The 18200-nt window shown below is 45.3% G+C and overlaps 1 protein-coding gene across 4 annotated transcripts in view; it reads left to right on the top strand.

Annotated features, from left to right (window-relative positions):
- The window catches only part of Dab1 (DAB adaptor protein 1), an 887226-nt gene that overhangs the window by 824100 nt on the left and 44926 nt on the right, over positions 1-18200 (top strand). For 2 of the 4 annotated variants that reach the window (XM_085839130.1, XM_085839129.1), the window contains exons 15-16: positions 612-677; positions 7373-7432. In XM_085839130.1, the coding sequence (XP_085695256.1) occupies positions 612-677; positions 7373-7432 (126 nt within the window). The remainder of the gene's footprint in view (positions 1-611; positions 678-7372; positions 7433-18200) is intronic. The other 2 variants (XM_085839131.1, XM_085839132.1) reach the window with 2 other exon arrangements.

Raw genomic sequence — 18200 nt, 5'->3', positions numbered from 1 at the left:
TGGTAAACACGAGTCAGAGCTGCATTACTCAACACACCCTGCTTTTGAGGGATGAAGAAGAAGAACTTATAGCAGGAGCTTCAAGCACTGCTCACTGGGATCATGGAGGATGAAAATGGTGGCCTTTTAGAAACACCCCAGCCCCTTATGTCTGATATGTACACATACAAAAGTTGGAAGTTCACTATTTTATGCTGATAAGATTCTGTTTAGAGAATCAGGGAGGTTGGGGAGTCTGAGCTCTTAAGCAGTAGACTGGGCCCTTAGGAAGGGAAGGGGACCGGGACCGTAGAGTGAAATTTGCAAGGTCATAGCCCCATGCCACCATTCCATTCAGCTGCTACTCAGACAAAATGCTACTGGATAAAGACATCACCTCTTCAGAAAGACTTACAGTGGCCCAGTACCCTCACTGCAGAGGCCAAGCAGCAAAACTCTACCGTGTCCCTTGGCAGGGTCCATTTTATCCCTATACCCATTTCCGACACCCCCTCTTGTGCCTGTTTCTGTGTTGCTTGCTGTGATTTGCATCTAAATTGGAAATACTTTTCTCGTCTTTCTTTCTTTTTTTTTTCCTTCTGCCTTTTCCTCTCTGGCTGCTCCTGCAATAGTACATTGTGTTTGAGGCTGGACATGAGCCAATCCGTGATCCTGAAACAGAAGAGAACATTTACCAGGTATAAGATCCTTGCTTCTTCCTTTGCACCCTCCACCAGCAAATGCTAGCATACTAATAGGCTCAATTCTGAGAGGTTCAAGGCATCGGGGTCTCTTGGTCTGCCAGGAGTGGGAGATACCTTTGGGAACACTGACTGCTGGGTCCCTGACAGTTTCCTGCAGGTTCCATGCCTCATCATTGCAATCTTGAGTGGCCTGTTGGGTACAGTATTCAAATCTGGAATAGATCATAGGTATTTTAAGTAGCATTATTTTAGTTAGGGTTTCATTGCTGTGAAGGAACACCACAGCCAAGACAGCTCTTACAACAGAAAAGGTCTAATTGGTCTGGCTTACAGTTTCAGAATTTTAGTCCATTTTTATCATGTCAGGAAGCATGGCAGTGTGAGGGCTGGCTGAGATGGAGCTGAGTGAGAGTTTTAACTCTTGATCTGAAGGCAACAGAATAAGACTATCTCACACTGAGCATAGGAGACTTCAAAGCCCACCTCCACAGTGACACACTTCTTCCAACAAAGCCACATGTACTTCAGCAAGGTCACGCCTACTTCAACAAGACCATACCTCCTAATAGTGCCACTGTCTATAGGCCAAGCATTCAAACACATGAGTCTATGGTGACCATATTTATTCAAACCATCATAAGCATACAACCCAAGCATTCCACTGTACTGAGATAATGCACTGGAGAATTGCAATCCACCAAGTAGAAGGATCTTTCCAAGGAATGCATGTATCCAGTTTGTTTTAAAACTCCTTCCATTAAAGGCTAGGATCATAACCAAAAATAAAAACCCAACTTCCTTCCTATACATAAGGGACAAGTTTGCAAATTCTGTATGAGAACATTGTTGGGGGGATGACTTGAACAAAGGCAAGCCCAGCTGAAGGCTTTCTCCACCCTGAGGAGAAGCACGGTGATGCTCGTAACTGTGATGAACACTCGAAACATTTCTAAACTCATCCAACTCTTAGAACTATGTCATCAAATGGCCATCTTAATCCCTGTCTTTTGGTGGGGAGGGCCATCAGTGGAGTAAAGTTTAGAACACACTCCACAGGCTTACACAGCTATTTATAGCCAAGACTGCGGAGCAGATGCAAGTGGAGGCTGAGCCCCAGCCTCCTCTGGAATCCCATGTAGGGGCGTGGACCTTGGGCCCCAGTAGAATGGTATAGTGATACCTCAAGTAAATATGATAATTTTTCTCTAATGAGAGCCTTGGTCTTCATTTGAAGCATAAGCACTATGGGGAAAGGGGTGATTTGATGCATTTATTTAATCAGTGGTTTTAATTTACTTAGTTGTGTGTTCTATTATTCAGCCTTAGGCGTGTGTTAATTGTGAAATCAAAATAAAACCTATTTTCAATTTCTATCAAATGTGTAGAATTCAAAATGAGCAAGCCCCATGCTGTTTCTCCCAACAACTCAGTTTAAACCAGCCTTGTAGACTAGTGGTTTATTGGTGCCCACATGGGTCCACCCCAGACTCTTCCCATTGGGCCTCCACCAGTGAGAACCAGAGAAGGGATGGCTTCAGAGAGGATCTACTTGAGAGGCAAGGTATTCAGTCTTCACTTACAACGTTTCTGTCTCTCGAAAGAAAAGTTGCACCTGTCCCCAGAGACAGATCTGAGGCCCTGACCCATCCTGTGGTGTCTGAGCATTGAGGCCAAAAAGTCATTAACCTGCCGCCCCCGGGAGGGAGAGCACCTTGTCTACAGGAGAGGCACTTGAATCCAGCTGAGCTGTAGTTACATAGCCCTCGGGGACAGCAAAGTGCCAGTGACTGCCAGAAAGAGCTGCCTTAGGCTGGGGCAGAGCTGGGCGTCTAGTTTGGCCCTTCTTACCATCTACCTTTGGGTCATGGTTGGAAGGCAAGACATCTACTGTTTTTCAGACTTGACTTCTTCAATTTATAAAGTAGATGGCTCCACCCCAACCCATGTCAGTGAGAGACCAAAACACACTTATATGGGGATACAGTACTGTGGTAGCATCCTGGAGCATAAATATCTATGTGGATCCAGATCGTGTTAGCTCCAGCCATTGATTTAAATTGCAGGGTTTTCCTGTCTCTGGGCCTTAGTTTACCCACCTGTAAAATGAGTAAATAAGGTCCAAAGATCTCTCTGGGTAAGCTCTTTCCTTCTGTTTGCAACACCTTGCAAGAAGCAGCTCAACCACACAGGACTGGGTTCTTGTTATAGAATTATGCTGACTCACTCAATAGGGCAGACATGGACCCCACGTCTGAGGCAGGACTCAGATGGCTTGAGTCATTTCCCCTCCTTTCAGAGAAGGGGAGTGAGGCTTCTGGGGTCCAGGGATCCTGCTGAGGTTGCTGAGTCTGTGAGATAGGATCTCTAAGGCAGGTCAGTCTCTCCGACCTCTGGAATAAGTACCTCTGCCTCTCAGCTCTTTTCAGCTCCATGTTTCTTGGCTCTGGGCTTCCCAATTAGGTCCTGTGTATTTTAAGTAGCTATCTAAAAGATCTCACTTGTTTTAATAGCACTGGCCTCTTGATCTTCCCATCTGCCTATCATTAACAGGAAGGCATCATTTACGGGAATGAATATTTTATCCCATCTATTGGAAAGGCCTGTGGCCATGTTCCTCTCCTGTACTGCAGATCCACCTGGGCTCAGTGCACTTAACAAGAGATAAGCCCTCGCCCCAAAGATTACCAGGCCTTCAAATCACTGCCATTAGAAGGCCTGTTGTGTGTGTGTGTGTGTGTGGCAATTACTACATCGCTGATCCCGCTGCATGCATCTTACTGTTTCTACTACTGTGGTTCAAAGTGATCTCATTTTTATCCTGGCCCCTGTTTCTAGAAGGAAGCACACAGAGACCTGAGGCCTTGTAGCCTTTCAGTGTTTTATGCCTTTGGATGATATCCATAAATTTTGTCTCTCAGCTTCCTGGACTGTGAACTGCAGATAGTCCAGTGTGGGCTCCACACTCAGATGCTCTGATATGCCCTGTCCACAGAAGCTTCTGTGTAGCCATCCCTTCCTTTTACTTTTGTATCATCATCATCATCACCACCATCATCATCAGGCACCACTTTTGATGATTCTGTCCTAACAGAAAGAGAAACTACCTACAGAGCTCACTTTGTGGAAGAGTCCCCCAGAAAGCTGAAGCCCTGCTTTGCTGTTGTGCCCAACATGACAATAAAGAGGCTCTGAGGCAATTGAGACATCTTTCCAAGGGGGAGCAATGCCTCCTCCTATTAATAATCATAATTGTCTCTTGTGTCACATGCCTCAGAAAACATTCGTTCTCTTTAGAACAGCACAGGGCAATTTTACACGTGACTTACCGGTGACCTTTCTGTCATTTGGTGAGCTGAGAAGAGAAACTGAGGCTGTCATTTTCAACATAAGGGAATCAGAGTGCCAACATCAGAGGCTCTAATTCCAGTCCACAAGTGGGGCCTCTCTCTTTCTAAGTGGGTATTTTTCACTTCATTTGTTCAGAGCTTATTGTTAATCTCCCCATGTGTTAAGTATCAATTTTAAACAGTAAAGCTAGCCCTGTGTCGCCCAACACACCCCTGAATGGCCTCTCTACACATAATTACCACACTGCTGACCTGAATGTGCCCTCTGTGTGTATCACTTCAGGTGTAAGAGTCTACTTAACTTGTTCATTGAGAAGTATATATGTGGGCACCTAAGTATCTGCTGAGCACCTAGAAAACTAATAGTGACCATTGCACAGTCTCTGTCCTTAAGGAGTTTAGAGAAAATCCCCTAGATGCTCATGTCAACCAGTAGAGGAAACTGGGGCTCAGAGAGCAACATGACTCCTCTAAGTCACCCACCCTAGACCCAAGCCTGGGTTAGGAACCAGATCCTCACTGCTTCATCTAAAATGTTAACAGTCTACATCACTGTTGTATACCTCAGTGGTCCCTTACATGAAACAGATCCCATGTGCAGAGCCAGACCTTAGCCCTCACCGGTGAATGTTTGATGAGGCAAGTCTTTGCTTAATGTTTAGATATAAAAGTTGAAGGATAACTGAGTATGCATCCTGTGCTGAGCAAGCTTACAGAGCTGTGGTCCTAGTGACACACAGACAGCACGTGCTGTCGTAGCTCCATGAGTAGAAAAAGCCTGTTTCACATTCTGCATTAGTAGCTTGTATATAGTTCCATTTCCCCCAACCCAAGGAGTTCTGCTGACTCGGGGCCGTATCTTCCATTCTCCCTGTCTGGAAAAGGCACACTCCCTGACATAGAGCAGTTACTTGGGGATTTTTCTTTTATGGTGAAAGAGTAGCAGGGAAACAAAACAAACCATCAAAAACCTCCAAACCAGGTTTGGTAGAGGGAGGCAGGACTGGTGAGAAGATGTCCTGAAGGAGATAAATCTTAAAGGACAAACAAGCAGATTGATATCTCACCCATGGGAGAGCCAAGTAGAAAAGTGTTTTCAATTATGCACAGTTTGGGTTTCTCCATCGCAGGGCTTGTGCTCCATTTGCGGGGATAATTGAGAAGCAGCCGCAGTTCAACTGCGCTAAGTGCCCATAGTGAGCAGTGAATTACAGGCAACAGAACACTCCTCACTCTGCTCAGTAAAGGGGGAGCTACTGAAAACAAAAATGAGGGCTGGGAATTTATCGACCCTCGTTAACAAGGACTCTCTAGACATTCGGGGGAGGCTTCCTTCTAAATGCAGCCCAGTTATCAGGACCAAAGAAATGACATTCTCCCTTGGATACCTGCAGACTGGGCTTGGGGAAGGGCATCTTCTACCTGGCCCTGCTTACTCATAGCTCTGCTTTTCTGCAAGGATGCACATGGGCCTCTGGGAACGCAGGGCATGATGTTTTATAAAGAAGGATGTGGCTGGAGCAACCGCCTGAGCAGTGTAGCAATAAACAGCGAACTGCCTGAGCTGCAGGGCCTGGCCGCCCCAATCCCTGACTGCTGGACCCTCTCTCCAGGCCTGATCTTCCTCCTCTACATCACAGAGCGGGATGGCTGTAGTTCTGAATGACTTATCCCGGTTATTCTGTCGCTATTTATGGAAAATGGAATGTTTGCCTCCTTGCCAGCTCCTGGGACTTGCCTAGTGCCATGTTAACTAACTAACTAGTAATATTAAGACTAAACATCTTATTTTGATACCTGAAAGATCTGGGTTTGGACACCACCAGGTCTGAAGTTTGGGGCAAAGTCCACAACATCTCTGAGCCTCACTTTCTATCGTTTGAGGGTAGGGTTGGCGTTAGGAGTCTAAGTTAAACGGGGGTAAATAGAGGAGAATTCAACATGTCAGTTCAGGTTCCTACTCAGGGATGGAATAGCTGGCTGGTCCATGTGTGGCAAGCAATCTTTTTTTTTTTTTTTTTAAGTATCCCCCACACTGCTGTATGGAAGATTTACCCAGCGGGTATTCAAAGCGGGCCTTCTGGTTGTGACATACTCTATCTGCTCCTGAGGAGCATCCATCCTGCTGGAAAGACAGTGCCACTGTCAGGACATTATAAATCCACTGCTGCTTGGTCTCTGCAGAGGAGTGCAAAGCCGTGGCAGTCTGGGGGAGGAGCAGTTAATGAGTGCTTCCAATCTGGAATGTTTCGGTGCAGAGCCCTTGATTGACACATTAGAGAAGTATTCAACACTATTAATATCACAAAATGTGTTCATATACATATGTATATGATTATGTGTGACAAAGGAGATCATCGGCCCGCCATATTGCAGTATTGTGGGGCTTCATCGTTCTTGCTCATCTGATATCCAGTTTCTCCTTTTGCTTCTTAGCATAACCTGAGTGAGATACATTGTCGGTCAGGCCTATTGAGAACAACAAAGCCAGAGGGGATGGATGACCTGATCAGGGTGTTGCAGGCAGCAAGTAGCCCCAGAAGGCCAGATGCATGAGCAGGGGAAAGAAGTGAGGGGTGATCTGGAGGGCTGTCAGCTTACTCAGGAACTCCTGGATCCTGGTGTCTTACATTCCCTGTCATGTGAGCCCTTCCTTTGATTGGCAGGTGGCTTATGTGAGACACCAGTAGAAAGCTGGCAGGTACTAGGGACTTGGTTTGTTTGTTTGTTTGTTTGTTTTGTTTTGTTTTTTTATAGCACAGCAGTCTTAGCACAGAGACATATATGCTCAACCGCACACTGTCTGTAGTTACATCAGGGAAAGTCATAACATCTGAACCTCCTGTAGGATTAATCAAATGAAGTTGGGTTTTTTGTTGTTGTTGTTGTTGTTGTTGCTCTGTTTTGGTTTTTCATTTCCACCACATGATGCTTGAGGTCCCCATAGCTATTCTTTGATTCTAAGAAAGGCTCAAGAGCAAGAATTTATTATAAGATAGTTATCCCTGTCCTGATAAAATGTTCTCAAGGGAAATAGGTTGGCTTGAGGCCTTCACAGCTAACACCACTCCTCGGGGCTGCGTCCTGGATCTGTCTTAGGGGCCATCTCACGGACAGTCAAACGTGCAGACATGATTTACTGCGTTGAAAGTGGAGCACCAAGCCAGATGATGGTGGCACAAACCTTTAATCCCACCACTTGGAAGGCAGAGACAGGGGAATCTATGAGTTCACTGCCAGCCTTGTCTATAGGGCAAGGTCCAGGCCATCCAGGGCTACATAGAGAAAAAGAACGAAAGTGGAACCCCAGTGTTTTGACTGTTGAATTTGATTTCTCTCTAGGTTCCCACCAGCCAAAAGAAGGAAGGTGTTTATGATGTGCCAAAAAGTCAACCTGTAAGTGTAAGTACATGTGCCTCGGTGGCCAGATTCACGCAGAGGCTGCGCCTGATGGGGGCCTCTTCTTCCAGAATTAGTCTTACATATGGCTTCTCATGAATATGGGGGCAGAGACTTAAGGGAAGAATGGTACAGATGAGCAAGGGGCCAATCGGGACAAAGGACTGTTCCTCTTGTTCCTGTGAGTAGAGAGGGATGGGGTTGGATAATACAAACAGCTCTGCCTGAGGGGGCTCAAGGTCCCAGGTATTCCAGAATAAAGGGCTCCAACCGCAGCTTTATAGTACATGGTCAAGTATAGGACACTGTTGGTTTTTTTTCTACCCATCCAATCTGAAAATGGTTGAGACATTGCAAAGGAACTAAAAAAATAAAGGGCTGGTCCAGGCCTTTGAGTTATGTAAGAACACACACCATTAGCAAAGACTTACAGAAAAGGCCCTGTTTAGCAGGCTTGCAGAGACACTGGCAGGAGGGTGGGGCCATGGTAAGGACAATGTCCAGTGTACCTGGACGCCATCTGCTGGAGGGTCTCCTAGGAATCTGAGCCAGAAAGGGAAACTGAGCCCTGCCCTGGCACCGAAGGCCAGGAGCATTGAGGGCTGGCCTGCTCTTTGGGTTTCGATTGGTCCACCCCCCTCCCGCCCCCTTACAGTTTCCTTCAGCTCGGTCTGGGCCTGGATTGACTCACTTGCCCCTGACAGGTTTGGATATTTGAGGAAACACGCTCTATTTGCTGCCCTAGTTCTTCTGATTTTATTAGCCATTCTGGTCACACCCTCTCCATGCTTAATAGCTCCAAGGGGAAATAAAAACCTAAGCCTCTTAGCCTGGCAGACAGGCTGTCTAAAGGGCTCCATTGGCTCACAAGTCTCTTGCCCCTCTTCTGGCCCAGCTCTCCAGACCCTGCCTTCTTCCTGCTCTGTCTGCTGCCTGATATTCCTTTATCCAATTATCAGGGAGACATGGGTTTCTGCTCTGGTCAGCCCTATCTTGGTGGCCCTGTAACATTTATTCCCCTATGAATAGCATGTCTTCCCCAACACCTCCATGAGGTTCTTGTATTACCAAAAAGTGAACCCTGGTAGTTGGATGCCAGGCTGGAAGTGAGCTTAGAAATATTTAATGAAAGATAATTGACTCTATCCCTTGGAAGGAATCTATGAGAATTCCTGGTTCTTCTATTTAAAGGGATTCCCTGTTTGTCAGCACCCTAAAAATATGAGAAGTTTTGTGTGGAAGGCACATGGCTGGATCGCATTGGCTGCTTGATTGCTGTTTCTGAAGACCTAGACTTACCCAGTGGGCTAACAAATGTCTACATTTTCAAAGGCCTGAGAGAAGCAGGAGGAGTGAGGCTTGGGCTGTAGCTTACAGACATAAACACAGACATTTAACTCCTGCTCCTGCCCACCTCGCAAGCTTTGGTAGAGTTTCTACAACCCTTGGTCCAAGGTTTTTCAACTACACAAAGGAGTTACTGACTTGAAGAGAAAATAGTATGTGTCTTGGAATGCTAGTCTCAGTTATGTCAACCTCAAAGAGATTCGTGGATTCCCTTCGGGCCCTCTGCTCTGCTGTCTGGATGCTCTGCAAGCTTTGGCATAAAGCCCCACCCCTCTGACAATGTGTTTTTTCCAGAGGGCAGCTCTCTGCTGTGAGAACCCTTTCCGTAATTACCCAGGCTGCCCCATTTGTTTGTTGTCCTCATCCAGAAAGAGATAGGAGGCAGAGGGAACCCTGCTTGTGCACCTTAGGTAGGTATGAGAGAGCTGTGAGGTTACAACTGCACATCTCCCACATGGAGGCAAACTGCATAGCTCATCATTCTGTGTTGCTGTGACAAGCAATGCTTGAGCTGACAGTTTTGACCAATATGGGGACAGTCAACTTCTCAATTTGTGTGTGCACCTCCTTTGGGAAGCCCTCTTTACCTCAGACAGGGTTACTGGCCTTTCTGTGGGCTTTTGTGCTTCCCTTTGCAACGATAACAGTGAGTGTTGTTTTCTTCTTAATTTGTCTACACGAGCCACTGGCTTTTGTGTGCCCCAAAAGCATTCAGAGAGATTATAGCTGCTGTAGTTCAGGAGTCCAGCACTGTGCCTAAAGTTTGGCTGTCTTCGAGCATGGAGGTAATGTCCCATGGTGAGACAGAGATCTGGGTTTGAGTCCTGGCTCCGTTATTTCTTTTGTGAGGTTGCCTGGGTCCTTCTCTTTAGTCTTCTTGTGTTTTTAATGGCAATAGAAAATCGTGACCATTGGATTCTCAGAGTTGATATCAAGCACTCAGTATACAGCATCTACGGATAGAACTGAATACATTTGCTTTAAATTACTTGTGTGCCCATGGAGGATGGAGATGATGCCCTATCAGTGACCTGACTGCTAGAGCGCATTAGCACAGAATAGCTGCCCTGCAGGTGTGTGAGAGCGAGTGAATGAATACAACTGAAAATGAATGACTGGGTAAAGAGTGAATGTCTCTGGGGTAAAGAGAGAATGTCTCTAGATCCAAAGCTTATGTCTTCAGTTCTTTTTCCCCCTAGAGCAGTATCTCAGATGCAGACAGTGTTTGTTCGCTGTCATAGCAGCCCCTTGCCCAACCGCTCCCTGCACTTTGCCTTCAACAGCTTGTGCCCTGTTCTGCCTCCAACCTTCATAAATATGTGTGTGGGGATTTTTTTTTCCTTCATAGCTTGGAACACCAAGCTGACAGATGGCCTTCTGAACACACACATGGAAACACATGCGCACATGCACGCATGCACACCTGCACCTCTCTCCTCCCACATCAGCAGCTCTGCCGCAGTCAAAGCCAAAACATTTTGCTGACTTGGCAAAGTTATTTTGGGGTTTTGTTTTTGTGTTCTGCTGCCTAGGGGTGGGTCCAGAGCTGCCGTCCCATGGAAACTGTTTACAGCCATTACAGTGCTTAACATTTTCTGAAGAGAGACCACTACATAATAAAATAGTGAGGAGATGGCCTGACAGAATTAAGAATCTGCATAGGCTTTCGACCCAGAACGCCTTGGAGCCATTTATATGTCATAAAGAAGGCTAGAGAAAGGATAAAGGTCCATTGATTATACTACATACTCATCTGAAGACCACTATAATTCTTGCATTTTTAAGAGCGAATCAATATATCTCTTACCTATTTTTAGATCATCTAGAATTAAAAATAGCAATTGCACATTTTAATTTTAAACCTCATTTAGCTGTAATCTTTCCTTCAAAAAAGTAGAAGTTTATATGGTAATATAACATATAAACAAGGTAAAAGCACAGCCCATGGTAGCTCTTGAGGCTTACCTGTCTCCTCAACAGAGCAAAGACAGGCAGCATACATTTCCAAGCTGGTGTTTGCAGGAGCATTGGCCAATGAGATGTTCATCGGTGATTCCAAAAATCAAACTGTTAATTTTTTCAGGTGTTTAATAAATTTAAAAATATACTATGAATGTTAATGTGTTCTTATGCATGAATATGTAATAGGAATGTATTTTGAGTTATGAATATATATTACATAAATTGAGTATTTCTCCATTTTCTTTGACCTGAATACTCTTTTTAATGTAACCTCAAATACATCTCAAATGGAGACTCATTCCATTAAAGACTTGCTGGGCAAGAGGTATGGAAGACATCAGGTACATGCGCAAAAACCATCTACTCACAAAACTCAGGTGTAAGCACCACTGTTCTTCACTACTTACAGGCCTGTGAGCAAGCCATGTGGTTCTTCTTCCTTCTGCCTTTCCCAGGGTTCCTTGACTTCTGTGACTTAGGTTACCTGTGTGTCAAGAGGCAGCCTATCTCTGCTGAGCCAGCTCACAGATTGGGGGTTTGGTTAGCTGTGGTACAGGTTGGCCTCAGGAAAGGTAAAAGCATTCTCTTCCATGTAATGTCTCCTCTTATAACAGGTCAGAGTCCCCTTGTGGTGACAAAGGGTTCCAGAGTGTGAGCGGAGACACCCAGGACCTCTGAGACTAAGGCATTCTTCAGCCAAAGTCATTCCAGTCTATCCTAGATTCACATCTAGAAAATAGGCTGAACGTTTTGGTAGATATTGTAGATTTAGTGCAAAGCCTAATAAATGCATGGAGAATGCATGGGAGGGTATCTCATGCAATCCATTTATTTTAGTTGACATCACTACTGAATTATAATAATCAAGTTGAAAAATATTTGCCTCCTCAATACTGCTTTCTTTTCATGTTGCCTTGCCTATATTTTGCCATTATCTGGGGTGATTTCTGATTGTTCACTCTGTAGGCTGGCCCATTGGGTACCCTAGCCTCCCAACCTAGAGCCCTCAGCCCTTGAATATCTGTGCCTGGAGACAGCCTAGGTGATCAGACTCTTAGGCGCCCTCCTTTCTCTCACCACCAACCTCCATCTTCCCCTCCCACCTCACTAGTCATGCTACAAACATTCTTGCTTTGAGATTCAAGACTCAGTTAAAATATTTTCTCTGCAACTGGAATCCCTAAGAAACTGCTGTTTTGAATTCACTTGTATAGCGCTTGTAATGGTGTTTTTATCATTGTTCGAGAGCAGAATTCTGTGACTGGGAGCATGGCCTTTGTGATTGGGGGCACTTGGATTGGAGTTTAGCCTCAACATTCATTCCCGAGCTTTGTGACTTTGGCTGTTGTATTAGCTCTTCTTAGTCTCAATTTGTTCTTCTGAAGATGAAGCTTACAGCTGGTGCCTTTCTTAGTAGGTTTGTCAGAGGATGCTGTGAGCTAGTCTCCATCAGCACAGAGCCCAGTGAGGATTCAGAAGTCATGAGCTGTCATTCCATTTTTTTTACCTAAGTATCTGTGAACTGCCAGGGGACAGGAATCATATCCTGTCTCTGAAGGAACACTTTCTGGGATTTCTGGTCTCCTTGAGATGTTGATGGTACTATTGTGACACATGCACACCAGTCAAGGTCTGTGGGTCTTGAAGGTGACATGAGCCCACCTCCACTGTCCCAGAACCCCAGGGAGCAGCTCAGCACCACGTGTATCAGCGGCAATGGCCTTGGCATCAGAAACATCAAATGAACCAGAGATGCCAGAGTTCGGGGAATTGTTAGAATGTATTGTTTCTCAATGCTTACTCCCTGCTCCACCTTGCTTAAGACTCAGTTGCTTAAGAAAGCTTGCTGCCTGCTTCCTCCTGCTCAGTTACCTATCCGTATATCTACCTCGTCTCCACCTGATTCATAACTTAGCTCAGCCCTTTCTTACCCTGATTTCTTTCCTTTGCATGCTTATTTTATCATGAGTCTGGGCTGTCCTTCTAGCAGATTTTTTTTCTTAGGGTTGTCCTGCGCACACACACGTACCCTTCCAGCACCATCTCCTGGGAATTCTAAACCAAAATAATCCTTAATCCCACCCTCACTTAGAAATATACACATTATCTCTTTTCCTGGTTTGGACAGTAGGAAGCTTTGCACAGGGGGGCTAATCTCTTTTGTAATCTTAAATTCACAGGTGTATTTTTATGGAAAGGTCTTGCAATGCCAAGGGTGTACATGCTTGGTGATTATGGGAAGTTAGCTGTGGAGAGACAGGAAGATTTTAGGATGGAAATTATAACTTGAGCAAAGCTCTGTAGATGAACAGGATCAGAACAAACCCCAGGCATAATGCCAGCCCCTTGGTGACTGATTAGATCACAGAGAATTTTGACGCCCGGGTCCATATTGACCTTACCTAGCAGCACTCTGGGCTGATGGACTCATCATGAACTCCTGTATCGAAGAGCGAAGAATACAGACATTCTTTGTATCTGCCAGCTCATAGTGCTGGGATGCTTTCAGCCAGATATCCTGGCCTTTGGGGTGACTATCAGGCACGTGCAGTCCTGAGTGGAGGCACAGGCTGCTCAGTGTGGCATTACTGCATTTATTATTGAGAGCTTTATGCACTGTATTAGCCTTTGAGACTGATTTAGTTCCCGGTGTGGGGCTGCTGGGCTGAGAGGTGCACTCGGGCGCCTGAGTACCTGTTTGAGACCCTGTGACACCAAGGAGGATGAGACTTCCCCTCTGCACTGGGCTGTTTCAATGACACAGACCCAGCTTAGATAAGATAATGGTGCTTTTCTTCTCCATGGTCCTCATCCCCTTTGTAACATTTTTATGCCTGAAAAAAAAAAAAAAAAAAAGAAAGAAAGATCTTTAATCCTTGTAATTGCTCCCACTTAAAACTCTTATATAGTAAGTAGTATTCGGTATAAAAGACTTTCTGATTATCAGTAATAATTGTGCATTCTGTCAGAATCTGCTTTCCCTGCCCCACCTTCAAAAATCAGCCTCACTAGAGATTCTTGAAGAGTCTCGGCATGATGGCAAATAAGAAGATGGTCAAATTGATACATTGGATCGGACACTAGTTGCCTTGAAGTGAAACATGGATTTAGAACCGAAGGAATAATCAGATGCCTCCCCAAAGTTCTTCCTTCCTTCGGTTGAGATCTTTCTGTTTCTTCGACTTCCTGAAGCTGTTTCTCCCCCTCTGTGTAATGAAAGCACTGACTGTCACCTTCTGACACCTGGAACCCTGGGAGGCTCAGTGCATTCGAAATCACTATCTTCAAATAGGATAGAGCTGCTTGCAAGAGACCCTAGAGAAGCCAGTACCAAGAAGGGTACAGTTAGCAGTAGCCAGTGTCTGGACTGGGTATTTTTACATTCTCGGCTTCTTACTCAAGAATAAAACAAAGGTATACAAAGATTGCCAAGTGGCAAGGAAATTGTATTCAGATGTAGCAACAGCATGGATTAAAGAAGAATCCACTGTCAAAATAGACAGTGGACCATATGAGTGATAAGACACAGGGGCCCTGATTTCTGTGTAGGGCTTCCTTTTATGAGGTACAAAAAAAGAGATTGGTTACTAAGAAGTGTGGTTTGGGGGTGATCTATTTTGCACAGTACATAGGCATTAGAAGGTGAATAGGAATTTTTTTTGCCAAACATTCACTTTGAGGACATAGTTTACCTTATATATACACATGTGTGCACGCACACACACACACACACACACACACACACACACAGATATACAGAGTGAGAGAGACACACACACACACACACAACTAATTTAGCCCAGACTTGCTGCTTTCCTACCCTCTATACCAAGACACGGCCTGAGTAAGACTGACTAGGATCTCAGTCTGATGATCGTTAAGGCAAGGAGACTCATTCTGTTGTTCAGAGGGAGGTATGTGGGAAGCCTGATGCAGGGGGTGGAGGGCCTAGGTTTCTAACAGGCTGCTAAAAATGCAGTGTTTAGAGTGAGGCACGTGCATAGCATGGGCACATACACTCAGGCTGCTAAGTGCGTTATTACAGGAGGCATGTGTGCATAGCCCAGACCAGACAGAGTCCCAGGTCGCTAAGCTACTCCTGATGCTTGCTGCATCAATTGATCTTTATTGCTTCTATTTATGACCAAGAGATGAGACACCAGTGACATGACAAGAGACGGTAAAGGTGGGCTCGAGACAAGGAGCTTTTAAACCATCAGAGCTGATGTCCAGAGGGTGAGGCAGCGCTACTGAGTGGACAGCCCACTTCTCCTAAGATATTGGAGCAGCATAAATGGTTCCTCATCACTTTGTCTTGTGAAGGGTTCAAAATTACCCACCTATTTATGTTCCATTTGCTCCCATGTCTGCTATAGTGGGCAGTGTTTATCCTTTAAGCTTCTCCTAATGCCTCCACTGCCAAATCAGATATCATTGAGGCCTACTCTAGTTTCTTTATCTCCCTGACTCATAGGGGCACACTCTGAGGCACACAGCAGTGAATGATGGGTTTGTCCTGTGCAGTTAGTGCTTTAGATGTGAAGCAGTTTATCAGGTGCTAATCAAGTCAACTCCCTGAGCAAGCTTCCACCATGGAACAGCTATCTAGAAAACACAGTCCTTCCTAGTTTCCTTCAAGAAAGCCTGAGATCTGGGCAGTAGATCTGTATAGCCTGAAAAGGGAGCCACATTGGAAGTGATAAACATCCTAGTAATGGGATTTGACATTCAACCTGCAATTCAGTGCCTTCCTTGGTTTTATGGTGCCAGGCACTAACCAGATGTACTAGGAATTTAAAGCTAATTTAGCTGTGAAAATAGTAGCTAGAATTTACAGAGCATCTGTTATATACTGTGGGCAGCCTGGGCTCTGGATTTCATTTGTCACTCTCCCTTAGCATGGGCTTTGGTAGTGCATGCACTTGCAACATACATAAAATGGGACATCAGGGCTCCAACTGGTAAATGACAGAGTCAGGAATGGAACCCTAGTGTGTGTGATTCAGGCAGCCACACAACTTTCATTGAAACATACTATGTGTTTGTCAGTTTTATTCTTTTTCTAGATGAGCCCATGAAGGTGGAGAGACTTACTCCGTTGTTCAGAGAAGGGTATGTGGGAAGCCTGATGCAGGGGGTAGAGGGCCTAGGTTGCTAACAGGCTGCTAAAATGTCGTGTTTGGAGTGAAGCACGTGCATAGTATGGGCAGCTTAGGGTCTCAGGCTGCTAAGTGCATTATGTAGTCTAAGACTTAAGAACCACCTGAGTCCAAGGGAGACCTCGAACTCCCAATCTTGAACCATCTACTTTTGAAGTGTGGGGGAAAAGGTCCTGTGTTCTCCTACTCACTTTATAAGGTGTTGGTAATCAAACCAAGGCCTCCATCATATTAGGCTAGCACTCTACCCTCTGAGCTCCTCCCTGGTACGAATCAGTACCGCAGTCCCAGGACCTCACATCTGTCTCCTAACCTCCTTTGTTTCTAGTATGTTTATAAATATTAATCTTGCCTCCTGGGGCCTAGCACTCCTGGCTGGCTTCATACGCCCCTTTCCTCATTTAGACAGAGTTTCAAATGAGGATATCCTGTTACATTTACTCCCGCACCTTCGCTCTGCCAAGCAGACTGCTGTCATCTCCTGATGTTAAGGAGACATCTGTAGATGCCAAGGAACAAGTCCTACTGGAAGTACCCCCACTTCTGAGGATAAGGAAAATCCTCACTTTGCCACAGTGGCCTTCTTCCACTCCACATACTGAGCATCTCTATATGAGGCCCCTGTGCCCCGGCAGCCGGTGTCTGTCTGGCTCTCCCTGCTTGAAGGTTTAATTCAGCTTCTCGGCTACAAATGTGGGAAGAGTCAATCCATAAAAGTGAAGAATTGCAAGAATTCTCTTGACAACTATTCTCTACTTCCCCCCTGCAACTCCCGTCTTTTATGGCAAATAAATTTTCATTCACAATTCGCCAGTTGGTTTTTCCTTTAGTTGGAAATCTGGATCAAGATGTTGCATAATTGGATTAAATCTAGTCTGAACATTTGTCAGTTTCACTTCCTCATTAAGCACCACATTGTACAGAAATTATAATTATTGCAAGGCAGTTAACAGAGATGTCACACAAGAGAAGGAACCGAAGGAGGGAAGGGAAGCCGAACCCATGCCTTTCCAGGCAGGAAGGGGAAGGTGGCCCCTTCAGATGTCCCTTAGGTACTTCCTCTTAGACTTGCTTACAAAAGTTGTCCTGAAGCAGAATCCTGAGTCCCCATGGATTAAAATGAGGCTTGTGATTGAAACTCGCCCAAAATCCAAATTCCTCCCATACAGTTGTGTTAGATGTGGGGGAAAAGTCTCTATTGGTTTTGCACTTGTAACACCCCACTGACCTTTATTACTTTCATATTCTCAGAGCCTAGGACTCTTAACAGATCATGAGACCTCTTTAATAATCAATTTATAGATCTTTCCTCTCTCTCTCTCCCTATCACTCTTTCCCTCCCTCCTTCTCTGGCATTTTCAAAACAGTTTCTCTGTGTAGCACTGGTAGTCCAGAAACTAGTTCTATAGACTAGGCTGGCCTTGAACTCACAGAGAAGCTCCTGCCTCCACCTCTGCCTCCGCCTCTGCCTCCTCTGCCCTTGCCCCTGCCCCTGCAGTACTGGGATTAAAGGCATGTGCCATGACCACTCAACTTAACGAGCTCTCTTAGAATCTCATTCATTCATTCATTCATTCATTCAGTGAGCAAATGTTTATTATGACCCTTCTACCTTTGAGACAATAGTTTGTTTTCTATCAGCATAGAGATGAAAAAGATAGGTCAATGAAGAATCTTGGCAGTTACAGAAGACCGGGCATAGAAAATAATGATTATTAATACAAATAACCAAGGCCACAAGAAGCAATGTACAAGAAGCCACAGGAGAATGGTAGAAGGCAGAAAGCTCTGACTGAGGGAGTGGAACGAAGGCCTCTTCCAGGACATGCACTTGTGCTGGGGCCTTGTAGAACAGAGGAGTTTGTCAATGGAGAAACAGGAACAGATTTAAGAAAGAGAGAGCTGAATATTCCAGAGTACTGGAATGGGAGAAGAAAAGTCTGGCATATCTCAGAAACTGGTGGGTCACCCCAAATGGACAGGCCAGAGTGTTTCCATGGAATCCAAGGACAGGGACACCCGAGGAAGCTTGCCCTAGCATGCAAAGGTCCTGAGTAAGCCGGGGGATTGGGATATATCAAGAAGATTCTGGTGCTCTCTGGTCACAGTTAGACCTGTGTTTCTCAGTGCCTGTCTGGTGGCCTGCGGCAGGTGGCTTAGCAGGTGGGGAGACCATTAAAGTGCTAATACAATTATCTAGGTGCGACCAGCAAGAGACTCGGGGAAACATGCCAGGCGGCTTAATTGAGAGGATTTATTGTGTGGAGCTAGTTACAAGTTACTAGAAGAGCGGAAAAGACTAG

This window comes from Mus caroli, unplaced genomic scaffold (assembly GCF_978045245.1).
Source record: "Mus caroli unplaced genomic scaffold, Mus_caroli_1 scaffold_6, whole genome shotgun sequence".
NCBI classification, from domain to species: Eukaryota; Metazoa; Chordata; class Mammalia; order Rodentia; family Muridae; genus Mus; species Mus caroli.
Note: the sequence above shows the minus strand (reverse complement) of the source record. Positions and strands in the feature narration are given on the sequence as shown.